The 21,364-nt window shown below is 40.9% G+C and overlaps 1 protein-coding gene across 3 annotated transcripts; it reads left to right on the forward strand.

Moving 5' to 3' along the window:
- The first annotated feature begins 306 nt into the window (after positions 1-306).
- Positions 307-20,103, forward strand: LOC145441305 (uncharacterized). Of its 3 annotated transcripts, none has more exons than XM_080319129.1 (16): positions 307-1,821; positions 1,885-1,961; positions 2,033-2,062; positions 2,149-2,206; positions 2,976-3,045; positions 3,123-3,273; positions 7,863-7,996; positions 9,684-9,895; positions 11,224-11,325; positions 11,449-11,550; positions 16,860-17,065; positions 17,132-17,290; positions 17,963-18,450; positions 18,779-18,968; positions 19,435-19,518; positions 19,903-20,103. In XM_080319129.1, exons 1-16 carry the CDS (start codon positions 1,668-1,670, stop codon positions 19,927-19,929), a joined length of 2,244 nt encoding a protein of 747 aa, XP_080175255.1. In that variant the 5' UTR covers positions 307-1,667; the 3' UTR covers positions 19,930-20,103. The 3 variants fall into 3 exon arrangements, with proteins under 3 accessions (XP_080175255.1, XP_080175256.1, XP_080175257.1); XM_080319130.1 differs by having other exon boundaries at positions 309-1,821; positions 11,227-11,325; XM_080319131.1 differs by lacking the exon at positions 11,224-11,325 and having other exon boundaries at positions 310-1,821.
- The last annotated feature ends 1,261 nt before the right edge of the window (positions 20,104-21,364 follow it).

The raw sequence follows: 21,364 nt of genomic DNA on the forward strand, positions 1-21,364 counted from the left end.
TGTATATTTCACACATTCTCACGTTAGATGTACATTTCTTTCCATATGCGAGGGTTTGGGACGCTAGATGTGAATAAATTCAGCTTTGGGTCGGGTCCTAAAAAGTTTGAGAACCCCTGTTTTATGTCGCTGGCAACAACCATTACCTTATTTGCTCGCGGCACCCCTGATCGGCACGACACGGTGACGCGTCACGCCGGCTGAGAAGCACACACTGTCACACCGTGACATTTTTAGTGGGTTATCGCGTATCTCATGTTATCTTCCATGTAGGTATAGTATTATAAACCGAGAAGAATAGTAGATTCAGAGTAGTGTGTACTGCATACTGTGATGTCTCATCTATAGAAGTAGTAGTGTGTATAATGCATTAGTCATGGATAGATGTTACATCAGTTCAATTGATTAAATTACAACAACCTATTGATAATTCGGTAAGGGTAGCGTATTCAGCAAGTAAAATTGGCGTGACTAAAAACATTCCCTGTCCTCCAAATCGGCATGTCAAACTCATGATATTAGGGTCAAACATCATTTGAAATTATCCTGTAATAATAGAATCTGGCCTATTTATTCATTTACATTTACAGGACACGAATGACACAAAAGCGTGAAGCACGAGCTTACGTATCTCTATTAAGGACGCAAATCCGTAATTGCCGAAGGCATACTGTGGTTCTAGTCCTCGATTACGCCAATAACATTCTGATATTGAGCGATGAAGATATAGTTTATTTTTTTCGACGCCACTTAGCCCATACACATCCACCACTAATAGTGTTCATGATAGCAAACAATCGCGAAACGTGCGATCGCTGACTTATGAATGTGTACAAGCAGAAGCAGACGATTTGAGCGTGATGGAAAATGTCAGGGAGATTTGCACAGGTCGGATACGCGCCGTAGCGTAACAAGTTGAGTTGTTTGCGACAACTGAGTTAACGTATAGATGTCAAGTTTCTTCGAGTCTATCACAACAAAGTTCTAGGTTCCTTGTATTCCAGGCAATGTGTTTGCAGGTATAACCTCATAAATATATGTAACTTGTAGCAACTCGTATATTGTTCTGAAACACTGATTCAGGCATTAAAATGTAGGCTCATAAAGGTCAGTGATTACAGGTTATCTTTTACACTACGGCGAGGTAATTTGTATTCGATTGGATAAGGCTTTGCATATCAGAATTATCCGGTAAAATGTTGCTGAAACACAGGAACCTCGTCACGACGGTAAACCGTACCCTGTAACCTACATGGGAATAGCATTGCTATATTTAAACTCCGTGCTTCCTGGCAGTATATTCCATGCCGTGACGGCTTCTGAGTATAATAATGTAACTACAGCGGCATGAATAAGGCAGTCTGGAATAGGTTAGTATGATATTGCGAGAACAACGGCCCAACATTAATCACGAACCGGTCATATCCTTAGATGTCATCGACAAAAAGTACTTTATCGTGCTTACACCATGAAGCATACTTCCAAATGCGTGCTGTAGAGTACCTATATCTGAGGACTGCTTCACGAGTCATCCCTTTCTGAATAAGTAAGCCTCGACGTAAATCTCGTAAAACGCAATGTAGCGAAGCCCTATTACTCAGGTTTGGTGTATCTCGCAACTTTTAGCGGCAAATAGTTTTTGATAAGCAACGTGACGATATATAATTATGGGAGCGCTTGCAGTGCTCAGGGAAGTGGAAGACTTCCTGTCGAGGGATGTAGTGTCGGAGAAACTTTCCTCAAAATCACGAAGTAAAATCAAAAGTTTGCTCGGTAAAGTTTCAGAATGTATACGGAATCTGGTAGAACAAGATAAGTTAGGTGAGCATTTCGAGAACTGTCGCATTGTTTTCGTATGCTTTACTTCGTGTATCGTAATTACAGACTCATTTCTATCAAAACAGCGGGATGCGTCGAAATTACCAAATCCAGAAAACTGCAATTCTACAGCACCCGCAACGGTATGTATTGAATATGCGTGCGGTAGACGATCGAAATTGTGCATTTTACGTACGGAATTTTTATTTGGCAGGAAACTTCCTATGAAGAGGGCGATGATGACGTGAGATTGTGTGCATTATAATTGATTGTGTGCATTATAATAGCCATAGGCAATAATAATTTTAATTGTATCTTGAAAAATTTCAGTTGTATATGGACCTATCGCAAGTTCAGCCGGATTCCGTACCGACACCAGCTAATGAAGGTACGCGTTTACATACAACGTACCGTATTAATGTGCGATTGTGGAATGCACAGTGACGTAACGAGAATGAAAATGGAGAGAGGGGGGCGAATTTTAGCAAAGACGTAATTTCATGGATCCATTGCGTTTGGGTGCTCATAGTCAGGTCAAAAGTTGATTCAGTACAATGCCTGTATAGTGTACGCCGTTGCTCATCAATATCACCAATAAAAGTATTATGCGAAGAAGATATTATAGGAGGTTCAACCAGGGATGATATGCCGATAGTTCAATGAAGCAATACCACTCATCCTTCTATAAAATTTTCACCATACACGTAATCGAATTTCAGAAAGCATTAGAAATAACGAACGAAGAATGCTAAAACGCAAGCAGACTTGACTTCTGACAACGCACCTCAAATTTCGTCCGTAATGTAATCAGGGAACCGTGTACTGTATACTTGAAGTTACCGACGATCATTTGAACGGTAGTTTTTTTCTGACTACTGTACGCCATGGGTAACAACATGCACCACAGTTACATGTCTTTTGTCCTGTCACATTGGCACAGGGGAATGGGCATTCCACAACGAAAAGAAATATTATAAATGCTTTTTTATTTGGGAATGTTGTTGCGAATCGAACAGAACAGTAATATTTTTCTCTCATGTCATCATCGAAGATCGATGGCGAACAACTATCAAATATGATTTGCATGAGAAGTGAGCACAAATTTCTGAATTTATTGCTTGTGGATTTATACGATTTATATTTCCACTTCCGTGCAGATGGAGGTACCAGCGGCGGATCAGGCTCCGGCTACGAATCTTACGATTCTGACGGAGAATTGCCAAACCGGTAAGACTAATTTTCTAGTTGCGCGTATCGCAATATGTGTGTGAGCGCCAAAAAGTACATGGACGCTTACGTTGAAGGGCCAAGCTGGCAAAGGAAGAAGATTTGAGCAAGTATTTCACCGTGCAGGAATACGCTGTCTTCTCCTACGTTTATCTGGAGTATAAGTCGATGTTCAAAGGAAAAAGCTGGCAAAAGAGAATCGGAGTAGTGAAGGAAAATCATTTTTTAGTGAGTTCTGCAGTTGTGATATCAGTGTAATCAGTGTATTGAACATAAAACTTGTAAATGCATACACAATAATTATTATTATGTTACGATTATTATGAGATTATTGATGATCAGCGATGATGTTGAGCGTATCACAACCCTTATAGGCCTACTGCTTATACTGTCGAATTATGCGCAGAGTTCACGAAGAGTCTACCGTTATGTAAATAGAACATATCATTATATTTCACGATCTTGCTGTATGTCATTCCTTACTTATGTCTGGTTTATTGACTCATTGTGACTAAGATTTGTTGAACGGGAATGCGTTACGCACTGAATGCTCCAATACGACGCGGAGCACTGTACCGTAGACTGTTTCTGCGTTTCGCGATATTTAGCACAACCTTGTTAGATGGGCGCTTTAATGATTGACTTCACTAAGTCGGGTTTACCCGTTTCTATGTTTTTACTGCATTACAATTCTTGTAGCATCTTGTATGTATATAAATTATGATAAAAAACAACGATAACGACCTTGCCAGTCCCATTTATCAACGACATGGAAATATCAATATCGTGGAAATGTATAGTAGCCTACGCTGCTTAGCTACCAGAAGCGCACCAATTTGGCGACTGTCTTTAGCAATATAGCTATCCTGATCTCACATAGTTTGGAAACGCCATTCGCAAACATTTACATTCTGATGCAGAAAATGTACATTGTACACTGCACCGTACAGTGTACACAAGTCTCGTAAAAGTCCACAGAAACTGTTTTCGTTTGTAACTCCGCCTATTTGACATTGTTACAAATCTAAATAGTGCATGCATACTGCATAGTGATCACCATAGGGAGTTTCTCTATAAGGCCATAGCCATACCTCATACGTAAGTCCCGACTTTTTTAAGCTGTACGGTACCTACGCATGCAGTAGATTCCATATGGACGTAGTTCATCGGTTCCCGTAATACCCAAGTAATGAGGACGATTGATTGCGATAACCATGAATTCTGTTACATATCTGTATGGTATCGCAATTTATCAAATATCTGCAAATCCAACTCAAGGCAGGATGTCGATCTGAGTCCAAATAAAGTAATTCAGTCGCAATGACACGCGCCAATCAAAACCCGATTGTGTAATTGACCTTAGGCCGTGGAACAATAGTAGCACCAGTCTAAAATAGCTACCGACCCCACTTTGTCATGGCATTTCAGGAAATTTTTCATTGTAATCCGTACTCGATGTCAACATGCGTGAGCAAGATCGCGAGTCCGTTGCTATCGCACGCTCAACGACTTCCGCGTGCTAACTGTTATCAATATGCAATTATGCATACGTCCAATCGTCCATGAATATCAAGGCTGAGGAAAATCGAGTACCTCGATGATTCGATTACGAGTCGAGTCGAATATTCGAACAACGCATATTATGGCATCACACAGTAATAATGTCGTTAATAAATTCCAATGATATTTTGCTGCCGTAAGGACAGTTACACACCACCCAAAGTAATTTTATAGCTCTAGTTTTAGAGTCTAGACCAGGGGTGGGCAACCTGCGACCGTACGGCCGCATGCGGCCGTAGCAGGGAATTTGTGCGGCCGTCGACACGCAGTTCAATTAGTATTTGTTGGCGGCCGTCGACAATGTCGACATGCAAATTGAAATTACGAATTCACTCCCGAATTTTTGAGAGATTTTATTCAATCTTGAAATATTCTACGCGATCCGCGCGATTCAATACGACATTTTCCAATTTTGATATAATAGCGTCCTTTGCAATCTGAGCCGGAATCAGAATCGTGTGCTCCTCACGAAAGAAATTTGTTTCTGGTAAATGTGGGCGATTCCAAAATATTTTTACTATACCGACTATCCTGATGGCGGGTCAAGAAATAACAGCATGCAACAAAAGTGACTAATGACAACTGGCACACCCGCAGATGCATTTAATTTATAACTTGCCCTAAATTTTCGAAAGCACTCCCTCTATATCAACTCTACCGGTGGATCTGATCGTTTGGGCTGCGAAATGATAAATACTTGATACTAATATGTGATACTACCTGCTACTATTAATGACGGAATCCATTCGTGAATCTGAACAATTTTCGCGCTTGGCGTGACTACTGACGATATCATACTAATCATACCAATCTCAGCATCCATTCATAACATTACTACTCGCGATTTCGGTGCGTATAATAGGCCGATATTGAAAGTAAAATGGTCCGAAGTTCACTGGAAATGTACATGGACAGTTTATCATGGGTATTTTGCGTCAAGTCAGTTCATTACGGCTATGCCCTGGAATGCGGGCGTAGGCTATATAGGTAATCGAAATGCGGCCGTGATTAGCAAAAAGGTTGCCCACCTCTGGTCTAGAGACCAATGGTCCCCAAAGTCCATTGTTACTTGACAATGTTGATCCCGCACATCAATGGACACTGATGGATAGATTCGGCTGTCGGTATACTCGGCAGAATCAGCTGAAATCGTGGTTTATTGTGTGTGTGTGTGTGTAGTGCAGGGGTGTCAAACTCAAATTGCATCGCTGGCCGCATCCAAGCCTTCAAATCGGGTAGTCAACTGAATCCAAAATGTTACCTCGTGCCATTGCTTCTCACTTGAATACTTTATTATAAAGCATATACAGATAACAGACGGGTCGTAGGGTTTTTATTCTAGCAATCGCAATACCATTATTCCCGAAGAGTGAAATTGGCAAAAATACAATGATTATCTTTTTGAATACACAAAAACAGTTGCGTTACCAACGATAGAAGTTGGCTTATTGCTATGCTCCCTTTGCTTTAGTCATAATCTGACGTTAGCCCTGCCGATGCGTTGTGATGAATACAAGATAGCTAACTGTAAACGCGGACGTTGGAATTAGGTTTATTATTATTATTAAATCGCGAGTCGGGTTTCTCGTCCGGGGACTCATTGGGTTAAAAGTGACACAGCTGTGCGACCATAGATATTTCAATTATATATTTGTGCAACATATATATTCTCCATATTAACTGCATATACGACGGTTTCGCATTGGCGTGTTCGCTTCTGTAAATAACTACATTTTGGTCCATTTTCCATAAAACTATGAAGTCAGTGTGCACTTTTTGCCTTCTTGAAATTGGGTGTTAATGTCACCAATTTGTTCCTAGTTGATACCAGAGTGAAAACACAACGCCGTAGCCCGGAAGTTATATTGTGGCCTATAAGCATTAAGCATGAAGGAAGTATTTCCTGCGAATCTCAACATTTGTTACAAATGTTCTGGATAATATAATATTTTTCTATGTACTTGAAATTGCTTCGCGGGCCGGATGAAATCGTCTGGCGGAAGGGATGTGGCCCGCAGGCGGCATGTTTGACAACCCCGCTATATTGAGAATACGATGCATTTAAACGTTTATTGCTGCGTAGCGAAGTGCGATCGCTTTTTAACTGAAACTTCCTTGCGCGATTTCACTCAATATTTCAAATAATCGTGAATATTTTACTGCGCTGCGACTCTGGCCTTGGCCATGGTTTTCCGGTTTGGCGAAACGATATTGCTTACTTGACGAACATATGCTCCAAATTTAATGATTTGAATTTAACTCATCTTCGTTAAGTGGAAAATCAATGCTTAGAATCAGTCGCTAACACACTTATAGTAGGGATGGTGTGAACCTCTGAAAGGTTCAGGTTCGTGTGAACGCGAACCTTTTTGAAAGGTTCTGTGTGAACGCGAACATGAACCTCATGACGTCACGTGACGTCATATTGCTAATTCCAACCATACATTTCAGTGAGGTGATAGCCTATATTATTGTAACGATACCTAGCGACGACTCGGGTCACGTAATGCCACTATACTGAAGGATATATTGACGTTTTAAACGTCGCCAAATGTATTAACTGGGACAATCAAATGATATGTTAATCCCATAAAATCAACATCTTCCGTATTTTGCCTACAATTTCGACAAGGATTTGCAAGGGAATATAGGCTTACGCGGTAACGGTTTAGGCCAGACTGGACAATGTATTCGGCGTCCGAGTATTACAACGTTGATATTGAGCAGACTGTAAAACGGCGGGTTTCTATACTCGCTGCCGATATTACCCCATTAACAAGTTATACAGCAGTAGGCTAGCCAACACCCCAATCGCACGGATTTTGTTCTTACGATACAATAAACATATGAAGTCAACATTGACCCCGTAAACCAACTAGATTTTTTACATCAGACAAAGGGAAAGCTTTATATTTCGAGCAAACTTTTGTAACAGAGCAAGTGAAATATTTGAGATTGTCAAGGTGCATGCTCGTTTAGTGTTGTTTTTTTTATGCTGCCTGCGCCATGGATAGAGTGGCTCGCGGTCGAAATGCAATAAAGTTCAATCAAAGACGTTATAACGAAGTAAAAATTGTAATATATGAAAAAGGTTCACAGTGCAGAACCTTCCAAGGTTCGTTTGTGAACGTGAACCTCAAATATATGAGGGCCACACACAGAACGCGAACGTTAACCTCGCGTTCACACCATCCCTACTTAAAAGCAAGGCATTGATTTGTTGGACTTGTCTTTTACATGGTCTGCATTTTGTTCAGTGCTTCAAGAAACCAAACGATGCTTCAGCAGTGATGAATTTCCCTCTCCGAGCGTATAATTGCGTGTTCAAGAACGGCAAAGGCCTCTTCGTTTTAGTGATTTTCTCTATACCCAATTCAAGTGAAGCTTACAAGTGAGAACATTTGTATTACTCATGCAAGCGGCAGATTAAGCTTTAGACAAACGTTGTTATGTCACTTGGTGTATTTAACACGGCAGTCGATACTTTTGTGCAACGACATTGTGATGATGAAACGATTGGTGGTCATTCTTTTGTAAGCACGAAGCACGTAGGTAGGATATATGACCGCGATATAATTCTAAGTTGGTTCGGTTGTTGTGTACCACCCTTTTCAGCCCTTTGGGTGTGAATGTGAACACACACTATTTTCGCTAAGAATATGGCGTCATAGAGTCGCGGTCGAAGACTCGCAGTGGTTAGTTTCGGCGAGGTAGCGCCGTGAATCTCTACTCAGTCACAAGTAGAAGCGGCGATGTCTAAAACATGTTAAAACTACTTCAAGCAGAAGTAGCAAATGAAGGTTTAATCACTCAAGAACTAGTTTCGAGTAGTAGTTTTGGTCGCGGGATCGTATACTTTAAGCAGTTAATTGGAGAGAGCTATTTTCGAAATTACTGGGTCGATCTTCTTGACTAACGTAAAATAACAAATGAAACTACAACTATACACTTTCAGTTATCGTGATACGTGGGCTAATTCTCCCAGCTGTTATGGCAATATTACACACAAAAGCGACGCAAATACAACCCAAACTATATATGTTCTACTTACAAAATACAATGTGTTAAAACTAGTTCTACCCGTAAAACTGTTAAGTAGAGGAGGAAATATTCAATAAACAAAACCACATGATAAAAATAGTACCAGGGAGGGAGTAAGATCTAGTTGAATACTATTAGAAGGTCTCCATTGTTGTTCACATCCTCTTGCACTCCGAATCTATCGTGTTGTCGCATTGATCAAAGCCTCAGATTTTGAACCCTAGCTTATTGTCAGTTTTTCACAGTATATTGTGTTTTGTCAGAGGGGTTCCTAAGCTTTTTTGATCGCAGACCTCTTCAAGTTTTGTGAGCGGTTGCTTGTACCCCCAAAATTTCAGGATCCGATGGCCGGAAGGTCTGCACATCAAGCTATCAACTCTACTTCGGCTACTTCGTGGCTAAAATAAGACTAGACAAAATGCAATGTGTTAAAACTAGTTCTACCCGTAAAACTGTTAAGTAGAGGAGGAAATATTCAATAAACAAAACCACATGATAAAAATAGTACCAGGGAGGGAGTAAGATCTACTTGAATACTATTAGAAGGTCTCCATTGTTGTTCACATCCTCTTGCACTCCGAATCTATCGTGTTGTCGCATTGATCAAAGCCTCAGATTTTGAACCCTAGCTTATTGTCAGTTTTTCACAGTATTGTGTTTTGTCAGAGGGGTTCCTAAGCTTTTTTGATCGCAGACCTCTTCAAGTTTTGTGAGCGGTTGCTTGTACCCCCAAAATTTCAGGATCCGATGGCCGGAAGGTCTGCACATCAAGCTATCAACTCTACTTCGGCTACTTCGTGGCTAAAATAAGACTAGACATGGTAGTCACAGTCCCGCTCATCACGCCATTCTCACAGAATAAACTGTTTTGTAATTTCTTGATAACTTTTTGTCTTTTCATGGACCCCTAAATCTAGTTCGTGTACCCCAGTTAAGAAACCCTACAGGAATCGATAGGGACAAGCCACCAAACGGTAAAATTCACTCGCTTCGCAAATAGCAGCCAATGGCACATGCTTCCTATTAACGATTCTCAGATTTCACATTGACCGAGAAAAGGCTGTGGAATGGGCCGGCGTACTGAAAGACATCACGCAGTCGTTCAAGGACGAGACATCTGCTGCGATTCCGCCGCCAGTGGTCGCCCGGCCCGCCAATACTCTACCTCCCCCGCCAAATCAGCCGCCGCCGCCTCTCCCTGCTGGACGATTCGCTCCGATTCAAAGGACCCAGTCATCCGTGGCGTCAGGTACACATGCGGGCACTAATCGCGTCATAGTAAATCAGAATCATGGATATATAGGACTCCTTCTAGAGCTGTAGTTATCAAAATTTGACCGCGCGCCCTTAAAACTTCAACACAATTGCTGCAGACCGGTGAACCTTCAACAACTAAAATTCACCCTAAGTTCAATCATGACAAATTCATTTAACTCAAATATAATATTGGGAACTTCTTTTGATGATGCCTTTGTGATACTAGATATTTATATGTATTCTCTTGAAGCTTCTGTGAGGCGAAGTCTTGTTAAACGTTACCCGTTATCGTTTGAAAGAAATGCGATTTTTTTATTTGCGATAGCATATATTGTACAGCCAAGTGTCGCTTAATTGCACTGTCGGAATTGAACGAAGATTGTTTAAAAGTCTCCGGAGCTTTCACATATACCTTGTCCGAAACGAGTTGTAGGCTACTTTTAAATAGTTTCTTATAACACTCGCACCATTGTGACGTTTACGCCCAAAGTAGACCATGAACTCTCTATTGCGTCACCATACAAAAAATACGTTCCACATATCTAAATAAATTTAAAATTTGATGTTTTATTTCTCCAAATAATGGACAAGCGCCCAACTTCTTGCAGGTTGAAATTTAGATATAAAACTTGGCCGATCGGCAGGAAACTTGCCACGAACCAGCGGTTGATAACCACTGTTCTAGAACATCTATATATCCCTGCCAAAAGATCACTTAGACATCAAAATAATTTCAATCACTCACACATACATTATTATCTCGTTGATATGTGGTATATGAAAGATATTAACAAGTTCATTCAAATTTGTGACTTTGCACGTCTCATTTCACAGAGTTTGTTAATTACAAGATCAAGTAATTGTTCGCTGCCTTTTATTAAATTTGTTCGAATTATTGTTGTGCGACTCGCTACCAGAGGAGGCCAGTAACAACGTACTTTTATTGGTTTGAAATACTTAAGTAAGATTATATACTTGCGCTACTACTTTTCCTTGTGCCTGCATAGAATTTTCGACATTAGTTCAATATCTCATTAAGTACCTCAAGTACCATCACTATACTTTGACCACCTATGCTCATTACAGAAAGTAGAAATACTGTTTAATCGTACATGTAAGAGATAGAGATGCTATCCAATATTGTCCAAAGCAATCTCACTTTATGAATGGCAATAAAGTACTTTGGATAGATCGCTTGCTGCGATATGACAGAGCAATTTATTCCTCGTAAACAAAACTAAGGGACATCCTTCTTCGCTTGAACCGAGATAGCAGGGCTATATATTTCATTCTTTTATATTTTATTCAACCGTGCCTTAGCAGAAGCTACCGACGCCGACAAAACAACGGGTAAAGAAGCCAGGTCTCCACCTCCGGTACCTCCGGGACATCCGACCATCAATCAAAACCAACAGTCAAATCGTAATTATTGCATCGCTTTTCTAATTTTGTAATTTTTCACTAATCGCTAATCGCGCAATTCTTCGATTCGTATATTTGGGATCTGTACGCTTCCGCAATTTCAAAGACGCTAGCTATTTTTAGATATCGGCAAAGGCTTAAAGACCGCAGTCACGGACATATTCAAGAAGGATAAGACAAAAAAACGGATGATGACCGCGGAAAATCTTGGTGCAGACATTAGTGGTAATGCTTCCCTTTCTCCCGAGTTGAATATTAGCCCTCCGGCAATTAGTCGTTATGACTTTTTATGTCGGATATTCCAATTATGACTCGTTTCCAATTACGTTATGAGCGAATAACACGTGATAAGACATTTAAAAAAGTGGTATGACCGATAACATTGAGCATATGTACAGCTTTTTGAAAGAAACGTGCCGATGGCATTATAATATATTATGAGACTTTAATTTTAATCACCCGACGAAGGAGCGGATCTCAGTAAGCTTGTGAGTAATAAAACAAAGAATCGCTTCTTTCCAATCGACTGGACTAAAAAGCATATGCGAAGTCTCATGGTATATAGAATTTCAAGTCGTATATACAAAAGCCAATAAGGCGATTTTGACCTCGCCCAACTTTGAATTAGGTGGTCAACTACATCAGTATGTTTATGGCGTCATTATCAGAGGTGGTCAAAGGAGTCATTATTGGTACTTGAGTGATATCTAGAACACTGGTTCTCAACCTTTTAACGTTCGCGGACCCCTTTTGGACCGTCACGGACTCCCGCGTACCCCACAAGTTTTATTTCAAATTTAGCTCAATTATCGTGCAACCGCCATCTGTCTTGTGCAAATATTAATTGTAGGCTACTGATAAACCGCAAAAAATGACTTTTACTGAAAATAACATCATACTATATGTGGAAATTGGGTACACTTTTATTATTTTAAAGCGAATTATGCAGCTGCATTTTTTCAAATACGAGGTTGTGTCTTGAAAATTGATTTGAAATGAACGAGTGCCGAAAATCCATTTCTAGAAAGATAAGTGGTGCCGAATGTAATATTAACGCGTAACGCTTCCCACGACTCCTTTGGATAGGATAGTAACATCTATGGCACCAAAATTGAGAAAAAGATTTCTTACCGAACATATCACGTCCAGCCTAGTCATTTCTATCTATCCGCTCATTTTGAAGGTATTCTGGAATAGTGGTTATTAGGGTTGTCCATAATTTGGAAAATCTCAAAATTTATGCGTATCCATGTATTATTCTATAGATTATAGTTAAAAAATGTCAATGAACCGGCAATAAGCTCACAGGAAAGTCGTTAACATTTGTCTAAATGCGTTTGAAAGTAGCTGCCGCAGAGTGGGCGTGTCAGCGACCATAGAACGGCAAGTAGACTAGTAATCACGAAATCACGGCGTTTGATTGGCTAATCTGCGATGCTTTAATGATCACGACGTTGGCGGCTTGTTGATCAGCCGGTCAAGGAGCCGGCTGACGGCGGTGATTCCGTAAGCGCATTGTAGGTTGGTCCGCAGCTAATGATTTAGGGTTAATTCGGAACATGTTGAGTTACGAAATATATGATGAACTAAGAACAGATGCTTCACAATATCTTTAAATACATGACTGGATGGCATATTGTGAAATGTGAAGGTAACCGTTGAAGCCTGTATGCCTTGATTTCATTGATGGAAAGCATAAAAACACGCTGAAAATGGTGTAAGGGCGCTTATGCAAGTGGCAAACGAATTTCTAGTTTCAGGGGGGATGTACCATCATTGAGTACAAATATAAAGCTTGATATTGACACTACTTTGTCTGATCTTATTAGGCTGTTTTCGTTGCACATAATTGAGGTCTTGAATGCTGTTGAGGGCTGGATGAATCAGTCATTTATGCTTAGCACTTGTCAGATTCTTGCAGCATAATGAATCATACCCGCAACTGTTGTCAAAGTCCTCAATGATGCCGGGCAAAGAGCTCTAAAGATAAGCAAAGACTATGCTGGTAGGACCAGCAAAAAGACAGTTTGCTTGCTTTGCTTAGCATGTCCTTAATGAATGTTAAATCATTACCGGTTGTATAACGACTAATGCTTGAATCAAACCAGACATGGACATAAAAAGGATGGATTGAAGCGGTGTGGTAGTTACACTCTTCTTCAGAAATCCAATGTAAGCTACCTGGTCGGCCCACATATCTTCTGAGCATACAGGATTGTGTCCAGCATCCATCTCACATGTTATGCTGCACCAGTTTGGTGATGTCTAATATGCCTTACCTGCACCCAGAAAAGCAGGACCACTTGGCGTATTCTCAAGCATATCATATAGGTATTTCTTGGATCTATACTTAGTTCTTTAAGTTCACAATCATTCGCTGTTTCACCTGTGTCATGCCTGTAAGAGGCTATTGTTGCTCTAAACCCATCGTTACCTAGTTTTAACACTAAAACATTCAATGACCAGATGTCTCATTTTATTATTAAATCACCAATGTACAATGCGCTTACACAGCACCGTAACTGCCGCACCCCAAACCCCCCAATTGGGGGGGGCCCGAGCTCGAAGGGGGCCCAAAATTATTTCGTGAATTAGCATAAATCATAGAGTATTTTTTTTTAAATTTATGCAATTATTTCAAAATTTTTCGCGCTGCGCGCGATTTCATGTAGCCGTTTCTCTATATTGTAGGGTATTGGGCCATTACCGCGCCACGACCAACCATGACATACAATCAACTTTTAGGCCATATAACATGCGACTCCAAGAAGTGTGCCAGAACGATCGGCAGCGAGAAAAGCTTGGCCGAAAAGGTCTATGCTAGGCTTACCATACGTCCTCTTTTAAGAGGATTTGTCCTCTTTTTTGACTTTTTTGAAAGTGTCCTCGGAGGACGCCCTTTTGTCCTCTTTTTTGAGATTTTGTCCTCTTTTTTGAAAATTTAGGTCAGATTTAGAGGAAATTGCTAGTGATATGCCGCAAATTAGCGCAGAAGTGAAGCTCCGGCGGGTATTTCGGAGGGAAAAGTGGTGATTTCAGCTCTGAGCGAGAAGAATACCTTTTTTTTTAGTCATCCACCTGGCAATGTGGAGTGAAAAACGTGATTTTGAGCTCTGAGCGGAACTGATGACCTTTTTTTTTTAGTCAACCGATCATGAAGTGGGAAAAATTTACCGGTTTTTGAGAATTCTTCTCCAGTTTTGCATGTCTGAAATTTCTGAAAAAGTGTCCTCTTTTTTCATTTCCGAAATATGGTAGGCCTAGTCTATGCCCTTATGCAGACCGAAGACTTCGTTATATAGGCTATACAAAATGCATATAGATTTAATTGTCCATAGGCGCCTAAATGACTGGCACCGAATGTTCCTGTCTTTGCAATCTGAACCTCACAAGACAAATACCATCCCGCTGAGAAAATTTTTATTCCAGTGAAGAAATACCAATTTGAAATCGTGTGCGTCTCTTAGTTTAGAAGCCTACGTTTGGGCGATTCTATATTTTTTGATATAGCAGACTGGAAGTCACGAAATAACATCATGTAACGAAGTCATATCAACGAGTGCGTCCGCCCGAAGATGTTTAATCATTATTTACGGGCCCTCCCGTTTTCAAGACACTTCACTCAGCTCTACCGGTAAATCTAATTACGTGAGTAGAGAGGACAATAAATTGATAGCATAATATATATGCAATCGCCGATCTGATTGACCGATTTTATCATAAATTATCGAAAATTTTCGCGCTTCGCGCTGGCTCACAATGCAGTACAGATAATTTCGTGACAAACGCGAACAACGTGATGGGGGGGGGGTCGTTTTATCACCCTATGAGAGCCCAAGACCCACGTTTTTGGGGGCCTGACGAGGTGCTCTTTCGTTCCTGCGAACGGGTATACGCCCGAAGATATTTAATTATTATTGAGTGGTCCTACCTTTTCAAACACACCTCAATCAGCTCTACCGGCAAATCTGGTTACGTGAGCAGAGAGAAGATAAAAATTGATACCAATATATGCAATTCCCGATCATACTGATCGATGAAATCATGAATTCTAGAAATTTTCCGCGCTTCGCGCGCTCAGGCGGCAAAAGCTGATTCACTAAACATACTCCCAATGAATATGATCAATAGTGGTAAACAGTGTATCGCCGGAGGGGGGGTCTGGGGGGCTAAGCCCCCCAGAAGTTAGGTCTATAACCCTATGGGGGGCCCTAGACCAAAGTTTTGGGGGGGGGCCTGACGAAGTGCTGTTACGGCCCTGCGCTTACAGAATCATTGCCGTAAGCGATCTCCTTGGACTAATAGAAGCACATAATCAGCAAGCCGCCGTGGTCGTGATCATTCAAGCATAGCTGAATAACCAATCAAGTGACGTGATTTCATGATTACTAGTCTTCTCGCCGTTCTATGGTCCCTAACACGCCCAGTCGTCCACTCTACGGCAGCTACTTTCAAACGCATTTAGACAAATGTTAACGACTTTCTTCTGAGCTTATTGCAGGTTCATTGACGTTTTTTATCAATAATCTACAGAATGAGACATGGATACGCATATTTTTTGAGATTTTCCAACTTATGGACAACCCTAGTGGTTATGTATATCACAGGAGAAAATGGATTCCGCGGCAAGGTATCGATCCCTTATTTTGAACAGATTCAGCAGAAAACTTTGGTCATTTCTATTTAAAACGACTGTTCACTAATTTGTTGACAACTTCACATCCAAAATGTTTTGCAAACATTTCGATTTTCGAAGTCAGCCTCACTACTCCAACTTTTTAGATTTTCTACAAACCCCCAACAAAACATCTCTAAACAGTAATATGTTTCTATCAGTAGGCTATTGGCAATTTGGCAATTGAAATGAATTCGCACAGTAGGTCATTTAGGTCATCAATAATTTTGCAAATTTAGAGGTTTCGCGGACCCCCTGAAAATGCTTCGCGGACCCCCGGTTGAGAACCTCTGATCTAGAAGTAGTGATTTCCCAGACATGTCAAAGTTCTTCAAGTGGAGAAGTGGAGAAGAGGAAGTAGAAAATGAAGCATTCAACTTTCAAAAAGTTATAGATGTGGTCGATACGCTGCATACTTTTGGTAGCTGTCGAAGGTGGCTACTTTTGAAACTCCATGATGCATTTTCGTGACTAACGCAAAATCACTACAACTATACCGCTTGGTACAATTGTCGAAAGTAGATTCAATTACCCTTTGCGATTTCACACAATCGTTACGGCAATTTCACTCACAAACGCGATATAAACATATCACAAAGTGATTCTCTATTTTATAAAATCCAAAATATAATAAATACGTAGTTTTGTCTAAGTAACTGGTCAAGTAGAAGTGGAAGTAATCAACAAATATAACCAATCAAGTACTGCTGGTAGGCAAAACCTACTTGAGTACCCCGAAGCAGTACTTCGTTACCACCCATCTCTGGTGATAATGACACCATGGATTTTCTGGAAGGCGGAAAACTGATCAGAATAATAATATGAAACGATGGTCTTCATTACATTACACTGATTACAGGATATCTTTCTGTCTTTGACAACAAATGGTGCAAAAAGTGGTGCTCGATCAGAAACAATGAGCTGCTCATATACGGCAAGGAAGAACGGCCCGAGGTGCAACTGTCGCTGAACGGTTGCACTCTGCTACCCTTTTCGGACCCGCCCCCGCAGAAACAGTTCAGATTCAAAATACTGAAAGACGGGCAAGAAGTGGTATTCATGGAGGTGAGGGTTACACAATATTTCTCGACATGTATAATTAGTGACGGTGCGTTTTGAATTGTTTTCAAGGCGAATTCCATATCCGAAATGGGTAAGTGGGTGGAGGTGCTAGTGTCGGAAATGGGACTTGCGCCCGGGCCGGGAGAAGAAAACACTTACATGCCAGTGTCCGAAATATTAGGCTCGATTGAACCAGAAAAGTGCAGAAATGATTCCAGTAAATCCCAAGTGAGTATTGCAACGCATTGCCAAGAATTATGTCCGCACTTTCTATGAGAGAAAGGACTACCTATACGATGATTAGAACATAGGCAATATTATACAGACCAGATTAGAATGTCACCAAAACAACATATCGGAAAAGAGACGAATTATCGTACCCTTTCACGCCAAGCATAATATTTCACACGTAATACATTATTATAGAATGCCTGTGCACAAAACAAACCCATTAAAACAAGATTGTCACAAGAAACAATAACTAGAACATCAAGATTTACCGCAGATCAGTGTGACTTCCACTGTTCCCTTTCAGAGACCAGCTCATGAATGCGAGGCTTCTCTTTAGAAAGTACCTCGCCAAAGTCTGATATGAATAGCTGAATTCCAAATGAGCTAATAAATAATATTTGAGATAGAATCTAAAGGACGGGTTTCAAATTTCAAACGATTGCGTACACCACTGCAAACGACCTACCACCCCAACAGTCTAAATTTGGCTACCGATCGTGCTTCATGCTCTGCAGCCAATGATGGCCAAAGAGGGGCATGTCTTCACGAAATTAGGAGCCGGGTGTGTGTCTTGCTTATCCTTCGGGGAACGCTTGAGACTGGCTTAGAGAATCCAAGTTAAGAACCACTATAGTCTACTTAGTATTTATTGCGAATTCCTGTTTCTAGACATCGGGTGGAGACGGCGCGGAAGACGTATATCTGGACTTGGACGGCGTCTATCAAGACGGAGCCCTCGTCACTAAGCCTCCGTCCAGCGCCACGCCTTCTCGCACGGGATCTGAGAATTCCACGTCTTCGAGCGAGCCCAGAAAACGCGCCGGCACGCTGGAGAGAGACACCAGAAAATCTGACACTGCCGCCGAGAGTAAAGACTCAGACAAACAGAAAGGGGCCGCGAAGAAAGGTAAGCAAAAGGCCAAGAAGAAGGACAAGGACAAGAAACGGCAATTGACCACGTCCGACATTACTTTGCCCACGAAAGTGACTCAGATGCCGGAGATACAAACTGTGGAAAGGACCGACGTCGGCGGCTCTAGCAAAAGCGACAGCAAACCGACCGCGGACGATCGCGGCGAAAACGCTACACGGGAGAAGAGAAAGAAGGAATTGAAGGCTGAGAAGGCGGATATAAAAACGAAAATGCTTTCGTTGAAGTAAGTCTGCTTTGGCTTTGCTACACTGTTCCTTATATCATGGGTTCTTAACCAGGGGTCCATGGAGGTCCTGAGGGTACGAATCACCTAAGCCGCTTGAGTAAGTAGTGCAAGCAGGCAAAAACTACTTGAGTAATCCGGAAAAGTGTACTTCGGTACTGATCATCTCTGATTTTAACCACAAGTATACTGCGTGACGGGTTCTCCTTTTCATAGTTATTATTGTTTGTCTGGTGAAATCGTAATAGTGGTCCTTATCACATCGTATCACAGTTATTACTATTTATCTGTGTTTGTCGTAAAACCGTTACTCCCGTGTCCACTGCAGCGTGAAAAAGGATGAGTTACGGAAATATATTGAGGCCGCGTCATCCGATAAAGAGCGAGGCAGGCTGAAACGGATGCTGCAGAAAGTGTCAGATGAATACAGCGCGCTCGAAAAAGATGACATCAGTCTACAACTCGAACTTCGAGGCCTGAAAGATCAAACCGCGCAGCAACGCGCTTCAGCGGATAAGGTAAACCCATGCAGACGGGATTACTTCCCCATACTTCTCAATTATCGACTGGTGTGACGTCAAATTTGGTGATAAAACTTTTGATATATAAAGTTCTTTTCGATTCTCTTCTAGTTGCTGACGATTACCCCTGACGAGTGTCAGCCGAAAATATTCGTGTTATTCCAGTGTATATTGAAGGCCTTTACCTTAAACAGTTTCTTCAATTACTAGTAGGGCTTGTTCCAGGAATTGGAACTTACCAATCGCATTTTAACCTATTAAACGTATGTAATGCGCCACCGCTCACGGAATTCAATAAAGAGTGAAACTCGAAACTGTAGGGTTTCGATTAGCGACTACGACCATTTGTGAACGTTGACGAAGTAGATAGAATTTATGAATATTGTTTGATTCCAAATGGCTTCCGTCGCATCATCATGATGACTGTGTTACCGTGAAATCCAATTTCATATTTACATTTCAGAGATCAAGTGTGAAGAGAGACGCGAAAAGGGAACTGCCACAGGTTAATTCGGGTCGTACCGGGAATGTATTGGCGCGGGCACAGGTGATCAATCCACTTCGAAATTGTAGTTAATTACAATGAAAATTTACTCAGAGGCGGTCAAAGTAGTTATCGTTATTAGGCCTACTCAAGTAGTAGTAACCTCGTAAATGCCCACTCAATTACAAGTAAAAGTAGGTATTTCCAATTATGTAAAAAGTAAGTATTCTAGGCCTAGCGTTGCCTGAAAAATTGAAAACTGTGAAGTCGAATTAATTTAAAATCATAACTACTTGTGAATTAATGTGAGTAGGAAAAACCTAATCGGAGTACTCTAAAAGTCGAAGTACTTCGTTACTGACCACCTTTGAATATAGTTAGAGCAATGAGCAAGCAATGTGACTTCATTGAATTGCTGTGTTCATGACTGCGTGTGATTCTTTTCAGATGTGGGAATCGGGAAACAAAAGTTAATGCAGATGTCACCACATGGCAAATTGGACTATGCAGTCTGTTTTTATTTTTTATTTTCTAGTATGCCTTCGTTACCTTTGCAAATTGTTACGTAGTATTGTGTACCCTGACACCCAAGCCTTCAATTATTCGATTCAGTTTATATTGAAATACATCTGTAATATTTTGCACATATCCAGCCATTGCAAGATTAATGCATTTGTTGTTTGTGTGAGAGTATGACATTACGTATTTCCCGAGTTAAGGTTCAAAGCAGGATATTTTCGAATATGTACGACAATTTAATGTTATATAGGCTACATCTACCCGAAAAAATGTTTACTACTGTGAAATGCAGTAGCCAATCACCAGCACAATGCATGTATGACTTGACTATCCTAGAGCCGTGGAATGTGGGTCATTCATATCACAGGCCAGGTGCATGCAACTTGAGGCCGGCTGCATGACAATTGTCAATTTTCAATGGTGTGCGGCACGATATTTCGGTTTCGAATTTAGGTTGGTCTGGTACGTCTGGGCTAAGCTCAAGTGAGGTTAGTGAAGGACCAGCATAACGCTAAAATCACAAAAATAGGAATATACTGACTTTGCAGCAGGGCTATAACGAAGGCCTTTGAGTTACAATCCATTTCGAATTTTATCCGAGTCAACTCACGCAATTTCCTAATGTGACTCGAGTCAAATTGAGTCATCTGAAGTTTTGTAAACTCGAGTCATTTTTCGCTATCAAGTCGTCATATGACCGTGCACCTATTTTCATGTTCGATTAGGCCTTTCAGTTTGGATGCATTATTCAATCACTAACTTCCAAGAAGCGCGCCAACTGTGTCGCTATTCCAAAACTATATCCAAGTATTGATGTATTTAAATCCTATTTGCAATCTGTAATTCGGACATGAGTGATAAAATGATATTGATTGTTCATCAGCGCAAAGCTACAATTCCAGCAAATATCACTATACCGGCCGCTACACTGTTCACGATGTCGCTGTTAACGGTAGAAAACGCCAAGCCTTGGGTCCTTTAGGAGGATGTGTCCTCCATTTACAAGAAATCGAAAATGTCCTTGGAGGACACTTGAATGCAGGACCGTAACTGACGCACCCCAAAGCTTGAAGGGGACCCCAAATTTCGTAAACTAACACAAGTTATACGAGTAGGGCTATTTTATATACTTATGAACTTTATTCAAATTTTCTTCGCGCGATTTATTGTACCTAGCTGTCATGATGTTAATATGGGTACCCATCCCCCCAAAACGCATAATTTTTAGAGATAAGCATTTCGGCGTCAGCCATTACCGCATCACGAAACACAGAGACGTTGACAATGACGTTTCGGAGCCTTACCATATTTGGGAAATCTGAAAAGAAGACACTTTTTCAGACTTGCAAAACCGGTGAAAATCCCGAAAAAATGGTAAATTTTTCACACT

The sequence above is a fragment of the Botryllus schlosseri genome, chromosome 6 (genome assembly GCF_051294905.1).
Source record: "Botryllus schlosseri isolate E-star chromosome 6, Bs_hap1, whole genome shotgun sequence".
NCBI classification, from domain to species: domain Eukaryota; kingdom Metazoa; phylum Chordata; class Ascidiacea; order Stolidobranchia; family Styelidae; genus Botryllus; species Botryllus schlosseri.

What these genes read in the sequence shown, in the direction of transcription:
- LOC145441305 (XM_080319129.1), top strand. Translation starts at nt 1,668, where the DNA reads ATGGGAGCGCTTGCAGTGCTCAGGGAAGTGGAAGACTTCCTGTCGAGG. An exon ending in GGTAGAACAAGATAAGTTAG is followed by an intron (nt 1,822 to 1,884) that starts GTGAGCATTTCG and finishes TCGTAATTACAG; the next exon opens with ACTCATTTCTATCAAAACAG. An exon ending in ACCGACACCAGCTAATGAAG is followed by an intron (nt 2,207 to 2,975) that starts GTACGCGTTTAC and finishes ACTTCCGTGCAG; the next exon opens with ATGGAGGTACCAGCGGCGGA.